This window comes from Corvus moneduloides, chromosome 2 (assembly GCF_009650955.1).
Source record: "Corvus moneduloides isolate bCorMon1 chromosome 2, bCorMon1.pri, whole genome shotgun sequence".
NCBI classification, from domain to species: Eukaryota; Metazoa; Chordata; class Aves; order Passeriformes; family Corvidae; genus Corvus; species Corvus moneduloides.
This window is the reverse complement of record NC_045477.1, coordinates 117,059,914-117,073,026: the sequence shown is the minus strand read 5'-3', so window position 1 is coordinate 117,073,026 and position 13,113 is coordinate 117,059,914. Positions and strand designations below refer to the sequence as shown.

Here is a 13,113-nt window from a genome sequence, read left to right as displayed (position 1 = left end):
GTTGTGGGAGAGGATGGAAATCTTTTTACAGCTAAGCCAGACTGAAGGGAATAAAAATCACTGCTGCCTTCCAGCTGGTCTTCCCAGGCCAGGTGCCAATAGTGAGATTGTGCCCTGCCTTTCAGAGCTGTGCAGTGAAGGCCATGGCATCACACACTGCTGTGGAGTAAGAGACCAGGAAAAGAGCTGAGTGTCTGCATGTGCACTTCTTCCACACTGGACACAGTGTGACTCAACAGGACCCTACCTTGGTAGCTCTGGGCATAACATTCCTCTTATTTAGTGCTTATAGCAATTTCACAGCTGAGCCCAAAGCCAAGAAGGATTTTACTCACTGCATATTCCATATTTTACTCACTGTATATTCTGTATGTTCCATGTTAGCATTAACTACAAGTCCATTAAAACAAATTTATTTAAACTGCTCTAGGACAAAAAGTGTAGATCTTGCAGAGAGACCAGCACAGATGCAAAGATTGCTCTTATTAGGGGTGATGACCTCAGTGATTGATTTCTGTTGCTACAATTCAATCTTTTAGAAACTTTTGGTTTTGCTTTTGTTTGCTCATTTGGGTTTTGTTTTTCTTGTCAAATAATACCCTATTACCGATGAATAATTCCTTCCAATGTCAACACTTCTTAACAGTCTGAAGATGCCCTTGACCTGAAGCTTAATATTTTCCTTTGCACAGCTCTCTTAAACTAACTAATCTATATTGGCAATGTGCTCAGCACACAGCTGTGAACTTGCACCTTCGTGGAGCCCTGCAGTTGGCCACAAGTGACAGTATCTACCTGCCACTGGTATGCCATTTCCAGGCTCCCTGGAGGGTCTGCAAGTCATTGTGGAAAAAAGGCAGGGCACAGGCAGGTCTAGAGGGGTCCTTCTCATCCCTGCCATGGTGCTGAGAGGAGCAGAAGCAGATGGGTCCCAAGGTGATAACTCCCTTTCCTGTGGCGCCCTGTGGTGTTTCTGACCTGCCCTGGGAGCTGGGGCCGATGGTGTTTGTGAGAGGTGGTGGGCAGACCTCAGCAGAGGCTTGGCTGAATCCTGCTGTTGGAATGGCTTTGTTCTGTTCAGACACTGGGTAGGTGCTCGTGGTCTGCAGGGCACAGTGCTCACCTCACTTACGGAGAAATTGGGAAATCACCCTTTTCTTTATGGCTGTTGCTGGATTTGTGTCACCCCTGACAGCAGAGGAATGTTCATATGTAGGTCCTGAAGCTCTCTGAGCCTTCCTGGCCAGTCACTGCTTCTGGAGCAGGCTGACCATTGTCCTCTGCCCCAGGGCAAAGGGAAGGGGCTGTTTCCTCCCCGCTGCTGCTGCTTGGCTTGACACCTGCCAGCAGCAAATCCACACCAAGGCCATGGCTCTTCCTGAGCTGTAGCAACCTTCACTTTCTTGCTCAAGCTCCAGCCTGAATGTGAGGACACCTTCAAGGGCCTTCAAGTCATCCTATTTCTCCTCATCCCCTTTCCATAGCATTCTTTGAGTTCAGCTGCTCATGGGTATACCTGGGCTCCTGTAGAGCTGGGTTGCTTCTTACAGCAATTATGTGTGGCTTCCTCACGTGCTTTCATAGCTGAAAGTGTAGTCCTCAGAGTTACAGAGCTGGGACTCCTGTATTTCTGTGCCCAGCATGGCTTTCTGTGGAGCACTGGATTTGCTTCCAGAAGTAAATGTCTTTCCAGAGCTGTGTTTGCAGGGGTTTTTTTCATAATTGTTATTTCATCCTGATCTTCTTGCTTTTGGGAATTGGTGCAGCGTGGCTAAGAGTAAGACCCAAGGGCTTGTAGGAACAAACTTAATTGCACTTGGGATTTGCTACAGAATGAACTATATTCAATGATTTGTAGACTCATAAACTAAAACAGGAGGAAATTTTATATATGCAGAAATAAAGTACTGATTCCCTCATAGCCACAGTATATCGAGACCTGCATCTTAGTAGGAACAAACCTTAAGTTAGACTATGTGCCAAGACAAAAAAGTGCATTACCTTACTACTTTCTTTCCTGACAGCCTGGAGAACATTTGGATAATTTTGGGGTTTGGGCTGCTAGAGTTATCTTAAGGAAACAGCTTGTGAAACTGCTGGAAAACCAGCATTTATGCAGCACAGGAGCTTGGGTTGTTTCTAGTGATCCAGAGGGTGATGAATTAAGATAGATCCCAAGAAGCTGGAACCTCAAATTCAAGCAGGTACAATACTTGTTCTCCTGGAAGTAGAGTAAATTAGAGGTGGGTTTTTTTTCTCTTCCCCCACACTGAAGTCTTCTGTTGCTTTTCTCTTACAGGAAGATGAGGCTATGTGAGCTCTATGCAAAGGTTCTGGGATCAGAGGAAGCTTTACATGTAAGCACAAAATCTCTGGAAAAGATACCTTTGGAAAAGGTACCCGCTATGGGAGCACTTGCTGCCCTCGGTAGAGGAATGGAGAGAAGATTATGGCAAGTCTTGGGCTGGATTTGACAGTGAGGATAAGAACAAGCTTTATGAACATTAATGAAACATTAAAAGATGTTGTTAGTATGTTCTTGTCCAGCTCCATGGGTGGAATTTTCAGTGCTTGCCACCCTAAAGCTCAGCTGCTGTCACACGTGACAGGCTTGCTTTCCCCCTCTGTCCATCCTGTATCTTCTCTCTTACTGGTTGTTAAGATCCACTGCTGCACATGTTGGGTTGTTTTTCTTTTGCCTTCCCCTTGCCTTCTCTTCCCTGTAAAGGTAAATGACTGTTAGGGTTGGTGTGATCTCACACTTAGATTATGGGACTAACACTGCTTATACTTCTAAGGACAATTTTACAAGGTTAAAAATTGTAGACACCAATCTGGAGAACACATGATTTTCAACACAGAACCATACAAGTGCCACACTTTGCACTTTTAACAGTGTATGTTTGTACCCAATGTACACATTACAAGTATTACAACTGTATACACCGGAGGTTAATTTTGCTTTACATGGCTCAAAGCATAAATTTGTGCACAAAGCATAAATTAATGTTGACAGATTAAGGGGATTGTGTTCTACAATGGCCAGATTAACCAGTTTTTTAGACAGTGTATTCCTATTTTTAAAAAATTAGGGCTTATTGTGTTGGGTTTGTGTTGCATTAAGAGACTTGTTAAATGTGCTCATTTTGTCACACGTTGACATGCAACAAATGATAAGCTGTTCTTCTCTGCTCTCTCCTCAGTTCTGTTATTAACTTCCTCGAGACTCTGTCCTTTCCTTGAGTGAATTAATCTCTGTTTTACAGCCAGTGCATTATGAAGAGAAGAACTGGTGTGAAGAGCAGTATTCTGGGGGCTGCTACACAGCCTACTTCCCACCAGGCGTAATGACTCAGTATGGAAGGTACAGTGCCTATTTATAGTGGGCTTTGGAGTGGTAAGATAAGACCAAGTTAATAAATATCCTCAGAAAGGGTCATAAATCCTCTGTCACTGTTCGCTTTACACCTTTAAGATCACTGGGGGATGTTTTAAACAGACAATACAACCTTCCACTTGTCTCCATTGGGCTTTATGATGGATGAGTACAGTATCATTAGGGCCTTTTATCCACTCCTGTTATTTGGTGAGTACAGCTGAGTAGGTTCTGGGAAGGGAGCTGGGAAGCTTTCACAGTCTGCTTACAAAACAGGCTTTGGGTATTTGAGATCAGTGTAACCATTTCAAGCACATCTTTAGGTGATGTTTTAAAAATACTGACAGAGTTAATTCTTGCCAACATTGATAGTAATGAGAGATTTCTTTGGACCATTCCTTCTTTTTAGCAGTGAAAGCCTAATACAGTGTGCCATTGTATACAGTCCTCTCCCACTTCAGTTTTTGCATGAAAATAAGATTTACTGAGAAGGGAAAGATTTACTTCAGACTGGTGACTGGATTTAGATACACAGGTTTTAATGTGCTGGAATAGCCCTACTTTTGAAGCTTAAGTTCTTACAATTTAAAAGTAACTTAGGGCAATAAAGCAGTTGTAACAAAGAGCTTACGGAGGCCTTAGTATTTAAAGTAATTAAAATGATAATTATTGCAGATTCTGGCAAAAAATAGAGTTTAAACAATGCTTTTTGTTTATTTACTTATTGCTTCAAATATTATGGAGCAATTTCAGAATACTACACTGTGCCAGTAATGCCTGGCATTGGTATTTATGCCACAGGCTGGAATTGTGAGGTAGTGTAAGTCTCATCTCAAACTAGTCCTTTTCACCTATGAACAGTGTAAACATTTAGAAAATGTGTGTTCACTGTAGTAAGTTAAATGCAACCCAGACTCCTCCTCCAGCTCCACTCACCCAGTGCAATTATCTTCAAGTTCCTGCTGTCATTTAAAACACTTTATTCCAACTTTAACCCAACTATTTCAGTTCTTTCCTGACACTGACGTGACTTTTTGCTTGGTCCCTTCCAGGATAATTCGGCAACCTGTTGGCAGGATCTATTTTGCTGGTACAGAGACAGCCACAGAGTGGAGTGGATACATGGAGGGGGCTGTCCAGGCTGGAGAAAGAGCAGCCAGAGAGGTACAGAAGATGCTCAGGGGGCACTGTCAAATGTCCTGTGGAAAATGAAAGATCTTGTGGTTGGAGGGGAAATGAAAACCGAGTGTTGACAACTTTGGGTGTTCTGCATCTTGATGCAAATCCCTGCAAAGGGGGCAGACTTCATAAAGGATAAAGGTTCTGCACTTAGATCTGGAATGTTAGGAAGGGCTCTGGCTATTTTATCAAACTCTCCCCTTGTTTCTAGGATTAAATTCTTTCTTCTTTTGCAGAAATGCCAAATTCTCCCCTAGTAATTTTTCTCCCAAATGTGTTAATCATCACAGTGAGAGATCCTGGCTGTTAGAGCATGGGAACAGCTCAGTCCTGCAGCTCTGCACACCAAGCCACTCCCTTCCTCGGTGTTTCCAATGCAGTGCTATTCCATCGAGACAGCCTTAACATAAAGTCACTAAACAAGGACTTAGATATTTTTCTTCTGAGAAAATGCCAATTTCCCAAGTATTTTCAGGAACATTACAGTTTAGGGAACAGCAAAAGAAATTTAATTTTTGTTTTCTGAGGTGAAGGGAACCTTGTGGCTAAAAGCTACAGTCATGGAACACAAATTGTCCTGGAAGGGATGTGGAGAGTTCATCTAGCCCATACCCCTGCCCCTAGAAACAGGGATTAACTGTTCCTAAATTGTCATTTGGGAAAGTTATACCTGAACTGCTCCTGAAAGGCTCCAGAGGCAGTGCCTCATGACCTCTCTAATTTAAGGACATTACAGCAGAGCCTCCATAGGCGTCAGCAGAAGAGCTGATAAGTGCACTTGACTGGTAAAAATTCTAATGTTTTCCTTTCCTCATTTACTTAAGAGAGGAAAATGTGTTGAAAATTTAGTGCTTCTCACTCTTCTGCATTGAAGGGTTGACAGGGTCCATGAATCTTGTCTACAGTAAAAGCCCATTGTAAAAGATATTAAATCTTAAATCTGCAAGTGCCTGGAATAGGAAAAACATTAATATAACCATCTCCATTTTATTTCACTGTAGAAGAAGCTAATCTTGCTATCTTCCCTGACTATCGCTTCAAATAGCCTTTGCTATCCTTCTGATCTCTGCTAGCTTTGATACTTTAAATTGGTAACTTTCCCATTGAGAAAGTTTTCATTTTAGTTTTGCTTTTCTTTGTCTGGAAGTAGTGGTCTGTCATCACTCCCAGGATGCTGTTCCTCTTCCTACATCATGATAAAATTTGCAAAACAAGCGACTCCTTGTAGCTGGTGTCTTCATGCCTCACTGTGCCATGAGTGTCTGCTTAACTCTTAGTCGTAATCACATTACCTTGTTCCCGTGGGACTAGCCAAATTCCAATATCCTGCATGGACTAAGCATAAAGAGATTTTTCTGTTACTGTTTCTATGTTCCAGTAGGAGGAGTGTCTTATTAATATCAAGCCTCCAGAAATGCGTCGTAAAAGGTTGAGTTTTCTTCTAAAATTTGAATACATTTTGATTTATGCACTCAGTCATCACGCCGTTTATAAACAAGAATTGAAGCCAGATTTTTTTTTTCCATTCTGAAGAATCAATTGCACTTATTGAGAGTGTTACTTATTTTCAGATACTGTTTGCTATGAGGAAAATCCCAGACAGTGAAATTTGGAAGCCAGAACCTGAATCAGTTGTAAGTATTTATGTAGATAAAATGGATTGGGTTTTTTTTCCTGCTGTTTTGCTGATGAGATAAAATTTTGTTGGCTGTTTTTATATAAGTTCACTAAATCAAAGCCACAATAAACTTTCCCTTACTCACCAAAACTGCCCTTCCCTAAAAAAGGAAGAGGATAGAAACTCAGAGAGGGCACCCATCTGACAAGTCTGTAAGGCAGGATTGGAAAGAGCTGCACTTTTTAACTGGGCTGTGAATCCTTTCCATGTGTGTGTTCTTCCCTTTAACTGAGAGAAAATCTGGATATACTGCTTCTTGATAAGATATAACTGCTTCAACCCAGTTCTGTTCCTGCTGCAAGAATCTCTCCATTTATATCCTGCCTCTCACAGTGGAGATGTTCTGTGGATAATGGATGCTCTCCCCACAGGATGTGCCAGCTTTGCCCATCACTACAACCTTCTGGGAGAGGAACTTGCCATCTGTGCCAGGACTGCTAAAGCTGATTGGATTTTCCACTTTCTTCACCTCTGTGGCTGCAGCTGGGTTATTTGCCTACAAAAAGGGACTTCGAAACTGAAAAAAGGTGCCAACTCAAAGCCTCCCAACTGAGGGATTTTCTTTTTTTATTCAGAGGTTTTCTTTTGTCATGTACTTTCCTGTCTCCAAAATCTGAGGAAGAGGTGAAAACAGTAGAGAAATAGGTTGGAGGGAAGGGATATAGAAAGGGGACCCATATTGAAAAAGAGCCCCTAGAGTCCAGGCCTACTTCTAGCAGTAACTGTCTGGTTGTTGAATTTCTGAGGTATCAGGTGTTATCACCTTGAGGTTTCTAGTTGGTTTTACTCTTACGTCTGAACCAGACCCTGAACTCCAAGTCTCCACAGGCCCTATTTGTATTGTACAACAAAATCTCTAGCTGTAAACAAAGGATTTCTGCCTTTCTGTGTGGTAGACTGAGAAAAGAAATCCACAACTTACAGGATAATTAAATAGTTCATGCAAATTACTGGTAAAAAACTGTTAGTATTTTTATTTTTTGCCCAGATGTCCAGAGCCCGGGGAGCACCTAAGGGACGAGTCAGGCTGAATTTATCCACCTGAACTATGCAAGTGCAGCCATAGGATGCTGGCATTTCCAGTGGCTTATGTGTCCTACAGTGAGTTAAAGGACAATATTTTGCTGTGTTTGGCAGTGTGGTTGATTTCAGGCTCCCCAGCTGTGTTCATGACTGCCTGGCACAGCAGAGCTCATGTGGTCCAGTCCAGTCTGTCCCTGTGGGTGCTTTGAGGCTGTCTCTTGCCTGGTAGGGCAAAATGGGCTTGAAAATGTAGTGTTAGCATTAAACAAGCAAAATATAACAACAACAACAACAACAGCACCCCCCACCCAATAACAACAAAAAACCCAAACAAACAAAAACCCCACCCCCCCCAAAAAAAAACCCCAAAACCAAGACAAAACCCCCCCAAAACAAACAAAAAACTAAAAAACTACCAACAAAACCCACCAACTTATCTGCGCCCAAACTCTTGCTTCATGCTGAGCACAGATTTGCTGATCCAGAGCTTTGGTCTCTCCTAACAACCATATTCATGGGATTAGCACTTCCACTTCTGCCTGCTGTGCTGTGTTGTACTGATTATACACTTTTGGTAACTAATGATCTAAATGATAGTGAGCTCAAAGACAGCCGTGGATAGGAGAGTCACATGCAAGTGCTTCTGCCCTTCACAGGTTAGTGCTGTTCAAACAGTGGAGAAAAAGAAGATATAAAGAAGGCAGGATGCAGGGGTGGGGGGGAAGTAAAAAAAAATCCACACACCAAGATCTCAGTGCCTACTTGTCAGCCTGTTGGTACCTTGTTCTAGATATTTCTGCTGTGTTACCTGTGCACAAGACAAAACAGGAAGACATAGGTATGGCTGAGAACAAGATCTGGTGCACATGAAGCTGGAGATGTCTGGAATTTTTCAGAGTCTGTTTGCTGCACTTCTCCCTTCACTGAGTACCAATTTATATGTAAAAAAAATGGATTGCAGTAAAGAGCCATGGAAGGAAGTATAATAATAAATCCAGCAACTAGTGCGAGCAGAAGGTGGAGGAACTGTATCACCAGTCTCAGGCAGACTTTTTTGGCTAGCATCTGATCTTGCTTGTGTAGAGCAGTACTTTGTTCTCCAAATAGTCCCATGGAAATTTACCAAACTGCTTGGAAAGCTGTAATATTTGTGAGCAGCACCTCGCTTTCCGGCCCTTAGGTTTTGTTCTTTTTAACTTGATGTGCCAGTTAAACATCATCTTGTAGCAGCAGCTTGGATTTTATCACAAATGAATATCCTCATAACAGCCTTTTAAAATGCATGGGGGAACTTTTCAGGCATAAAGATCTTTAAGGCAGAAGAAGAGTGCAGCAGTGTACATATGGCCTCTCTCGTTGTATCACATCGAGCTCTAATTTGCTGGGACATTTGCCTACTGCAGAGAGCTTCTACATGGCTTTCTGTCCCTGTGATTTATTTACTAAATGAATTAGGAACTGAAAGCTGAATGGGAAGTTCAGAGTTTTTGCAACTCACACAATTCTCAGGCCAGAAATAAACACAGGAACCTAAATTTGGGAAGACATTTTTAAAGTCTTGGCCCCAATATTTGTAAGTGCTAGACAGTGAATACATACTTTACATATAAAGAACTACTGCATTTGCAGATGATTTTTCTGCCAGAACTATTTGGAATTCGGGTCCTGCTTCTGCCCTAGAAATACTCCACATTCTCTAAAGAGGAGCAGATTCATGAAATTAATGAGGATAAATCAGTTTTATTCACATCCAAAATGTATTTCTCTCTTCTTTACTCCTGAATCTGGCAGAAGTTTTTCCCCATTTAACAAGATCTTGCTGTGTGCCACAGGGGCAGAAATTCCAATCAAAACCAGAAATTAGGTAGTTAGAACTGAACTGATTTATAACCTAACCTTTTCATGAGATTGACCAATTAAAGAAATATTGAAAAGTTTCTATACTTACAAACCTTTTATATTCTTCATTTCAAAGTGAAAAAAAAAAATGGAAAAAAAAAATAAAGCAATCCCACAAAGCATTTCTCATCTTATTCTGCCACAACTGAAGTAGGTGAGACTTGGAATGTCAAATTAAATTTGGATTCCCTGAAATTTTCTAATCAAATCTGGTTGGAGCTGGGAGGTCTGAATTGTGACATCTGTATTAGCACTCTAAAGTCTCTGTGTTCTTCCTTTCAGACTGCCAAAGCTTTAGGAAAGCTCTCTTTGTCTTTAAAGCCGTGTCTTGCTATGATTGTGCTGTGGACCTTACCACCACTATGGGATTAAAAAAAGGATTTGCTGCTGTTTTCTCAACATTTTCAACACAAAAGGAATACATGGCACCTTGTGTACGTGGATGCCAGCAGGATGAGTGAATTGACAAATGTAGGTAGAGAATCAAGCTGCTTCCCTATGGGTAGAGGGAACTGTTAGCACTGGCTTATGTTTTTGAAACTAAAATTCATGCTAACCCTTTGAAGAGAGGAATGAAGTCTGTTTTAATGGATAACCAGTCGTGCTGTATTCTCAATTTATTAACACACTTGATGAGACAACTGCTATCATGAAAGTTCCAACAGTTTACCAGCTTTGTAAAATGTACTATAGGAACAACTATGGAAATAATTGTATTTGTCTCTTACGAACTGAACTGTGTTACCATGCATATTTTGTAATGCTCTTAAGAGTTTACAAAAAAAAAAAAAAGAGATTTACTTTCTTATACTCTGTCCTGATAGCCACCGTACATTGCAAGGAATGACAGGTCATGGCATAAAAATCTGTGTTAACCAAAGTACTTGAAATCTAATTGTGTAAACTACTCAACAATAACAAGGATGTGAACAACCTGAGGCAGCCCCCTTGTCTTCCCTTTAATTTGTGCATTTTTTTACCCGGTGCAGATCTTGATTCCAAATAGCATATCTGCTCTCAATATGAAGACATTAATCAAGTAATTAAGTACATGTCTGAGCATTATCCATCACTGGAACCCATGGCCTGGACAAGAAGCTATGGGGCTTAAAGAAATCTTTCTGTGTCCACAGTGGGACTGTTGTTTCACTGAAGTAGGCTTTACAGATGTGCAGAAATTTTAAGATTTTTCCCCTTTTTTGAGACATGAAAAAGAAATATTTTTGAGGAAGAAGGAATTGTATGACCCCCAGAAGTACTAGGGAGTCAAGATTAAGTTGCAGATCTGCCACTTGGGCAAGAAGCAAACCCCGTCAAATCACAGATTACAAATGCTCACAAATAAACCTGACCTGTGTTCAAATGAACTAACTCCCATCTCCACCACCTTAAGATCACCTTGATCTTCCTTCTGTTGAAGAACAGGTTGTAAAAATGAGACAGCCAAAGCAGCCTTGCTTTCCAAGTGTCTCTCCAGTGAATTCGTTTAGGCGTTGTCATAGACTGCCGCTTATAGCGTGTCTGCTGTGCTCATGTGCAGGTCAGTGCTCAGTGGTGCCTGCCTCTGTGTTTTGGGAAAAAAAAAAAGAGTGACTTCACTTTGCAGGAATATATATGCTGTGTGTGTGATGAATTTGTGCCTTTTATAACTGTAGCATTTTCTAAAGTGCCTCTGTGGTGACTGTCTCCCTTGGTTTCCTTCTTCAGCTCCCTTTTCAATAGGCTCTGCAGATATTTTTATCTGACAGCTGTGAAATTTTTTTAACCTTAATTAGAATCAATAAATATTGTCATGTCACATGTGTTGTTTGAGGTTTTTCTTTCGTGGAAGCCCCTTTTGACTTGGTTGTAGTGGTATTACTTAACTGACAGAGCATTTTGTATTTCATACTGAAACCTGTGAGATACCTTCAGCTTTTCTTAGTAAAGAAAGCTCTGTAAAGAAAAGGAGAGGATAAAAGAAAATATAACACAAAACCACTCAAGCAACCTCCCAAAACAGTGCAAAAAATCCCAGTCAACCCCTCCAATACACAATTAAAAAAAAATCAAACCACAATTGGTAGTAGTATAGATGACTGACTGTCTTACACTTAAGAATTAGTTTTTATTACGGTAGGGCAAGTGGCTCAAACTGAACATAAGAAGCAGACCTTATACCAAATCCCGTGGGATGTAAACATAAAAACCCTGGAAGAAAAGGGAGACAAAAATCTCTTAATTTCACCCACTGGCTCAGTGTCAGTGCTAGCAAGATAATGCAACTGAAGAACAAATTTGCTCCTGGGAAGGGACCTGTGTTGCACAAAACTGTTGGCCGCGAATACTGGAGAAAGTGTAACCTTCCATGTGAAAACCATCTAAAGTGTGCAGTGCTCTTTGTATAGGCTTAACTTTCAGCATTACAAGTTACAAAGGAGCACAAATACAATGAAAGCAAATACCCACAACTAATCCTTCACACGCTCTATAAAGCATCTGTCCCCTAAGAAATGTGTCAGAACCAGCAATGCATTTCACAGCCCTCAAAGCAGCCAGCAAGTGGTTATGACTCTAAAACATTGCTGCTGTACTGGGTTTGCATGGCCTGATTTTGGTAGAGGAGTGCTGCCAATTTTGGTGCTACAGGGGTGGTTTCTGTGAGAAGCTGCTGGAAGCTTCCCCTGTGTCCAGCAGAGCCAATCCCTGACAGCTCCAGGACAGACCCACTGCTGGGCACGGCTGGGCCAGTCAGAAATGGTGGTGACACCTCTGTGATAACAAATTCAAGAAGGGAAAAAAGTTATTGTGCAGATGTAATTGCAGCCAGAGAAGAGCAGGGTGAGAATATGTGAGAGGAGCAGCCCTGCAGACACCAAGGTCAGTGCAGAAGGAGGGGCAGGAGCTGCTCCAGGTGCCGGAGCTGAGATTCCCCTGCAGCCCCTGGTGAGACCGTGGTGAGGCAGCTGCACCCCTGCAGCCCATGGAGGGCACGGGGATGCAGAGATCCACCTGCAGCCTGTGGAGGAACCCACACCAGAGCAGGGGGATGCTGAGAGGAGGTTGTGACCCTGTGGGAAGCCTGTGCTGAAGCAGGGTCCTGGCAGGGACCTGCAGACCCATGGAGAGAGGAGCCCACCCTGGAACAGGTTTCCTGGTAGGACCTGTGACCCTGTGGGGGACCAGGCTGGAGCAGGCTGTGCCTGAAGGACTGACCCCAGGGAAGAATAACTCACACTGGAGTGATCTGTGGAGAACACATGGGATGGACTGACATTGGAGAAGTTCATGGAGCAGTGTCTCCCATGGGAGGGATCCCACACTGGAGCAGGGGAAGGACTCCTCTCCCTGAGCAGTGGCAGAAACAGCGTGTGATGCACTGACCATAACCCCCATTCCCCATCTCCCTGTGACACTGGGGAGGAGGAGGAAGAGCTGGGAAGGAGGGAGGGGTGGGAGGAAGTTGTTTTTACAATTTATTTTTACTTCTCATTATCCTGCTCTGATTTTGTTACTAATACATTCAGTTAATATCCCCAAGCTGAGTCTGTTTTGCCTGTGATGGTTTTTGGTGAGAGATCTCTCCCTGTCCTTATCTGGACTCATGAACCCTTTGTTGTATTTTCTCTCTCCTGTCCAGCTGAGGAGGGGAGTGACAGAGTGACTTTGGTGGATGCCTGGCATCCAGCCAGGGTCAACCCCTCACAGCCTTTTTGGGGCTGAAACCCGGGATCATGAGGATTTTGAGATAAGGATGGTAATTGGGAAAGGTTGGGCAAAACATGAACTGAACAATGTTAGAGAGTAGAATGGTTGTGGGGAATTTTTGTTGTAATTATGGTGAAGGGACAAGGGGTAGATTTTGTGTAAATTTCCCATTTTTGCTCTGTGTTGTGACGGAGTTACTTTGATTTTTGTGTGGGGAATTTTTTTCTTGCTTTGTTTGGTTGGTTTTGTTGATGTGAGTGCAGATTGTGTG

At 42.3% G+C, this 13,113-nt stretch overlaps 1 protein-coding gene across 1 annotated transcript in view; it reads left to right on the top strand.

Moving 5' to 3' along the window:
* LOC116440327 (amine oxidase [flavin-containing] B-like) overlaps positions 1-10,953 on the top strand; it is a 51,617-nt gene extending 40,664 nt beyond the window's left edge. The window contains exons 11-16 of the mRNA XM_032100968.1: positions 2,300-2,357; positions 3,267-3,364; positions 4,429-4,540; positions 6,127-6,189; positions 6,605-6,760; positions 9,438-10,953. Of these exons, the coding sequence (XP_031956859.1) occupies positions 2,300-2,357; positions 3,267-3,364; positions 4,429-4,540; positions 6,127-6,189; positions 6,605-6,754 (481 nt within the window). The 3' untranslated portion in view covers positions 6,755-6,760; positions 9,438-10,953. The remainder of the gene's footprint in view (positions 1-2,299; positions 2,358-3,266; positions 3,365-4,428; positions 4,541-6,126; positions 6,190-6,604; positions 6,761-9,437) is intronic.
* Positions 10,954-13,113: the final 2,160 nt, after the last annotated feature.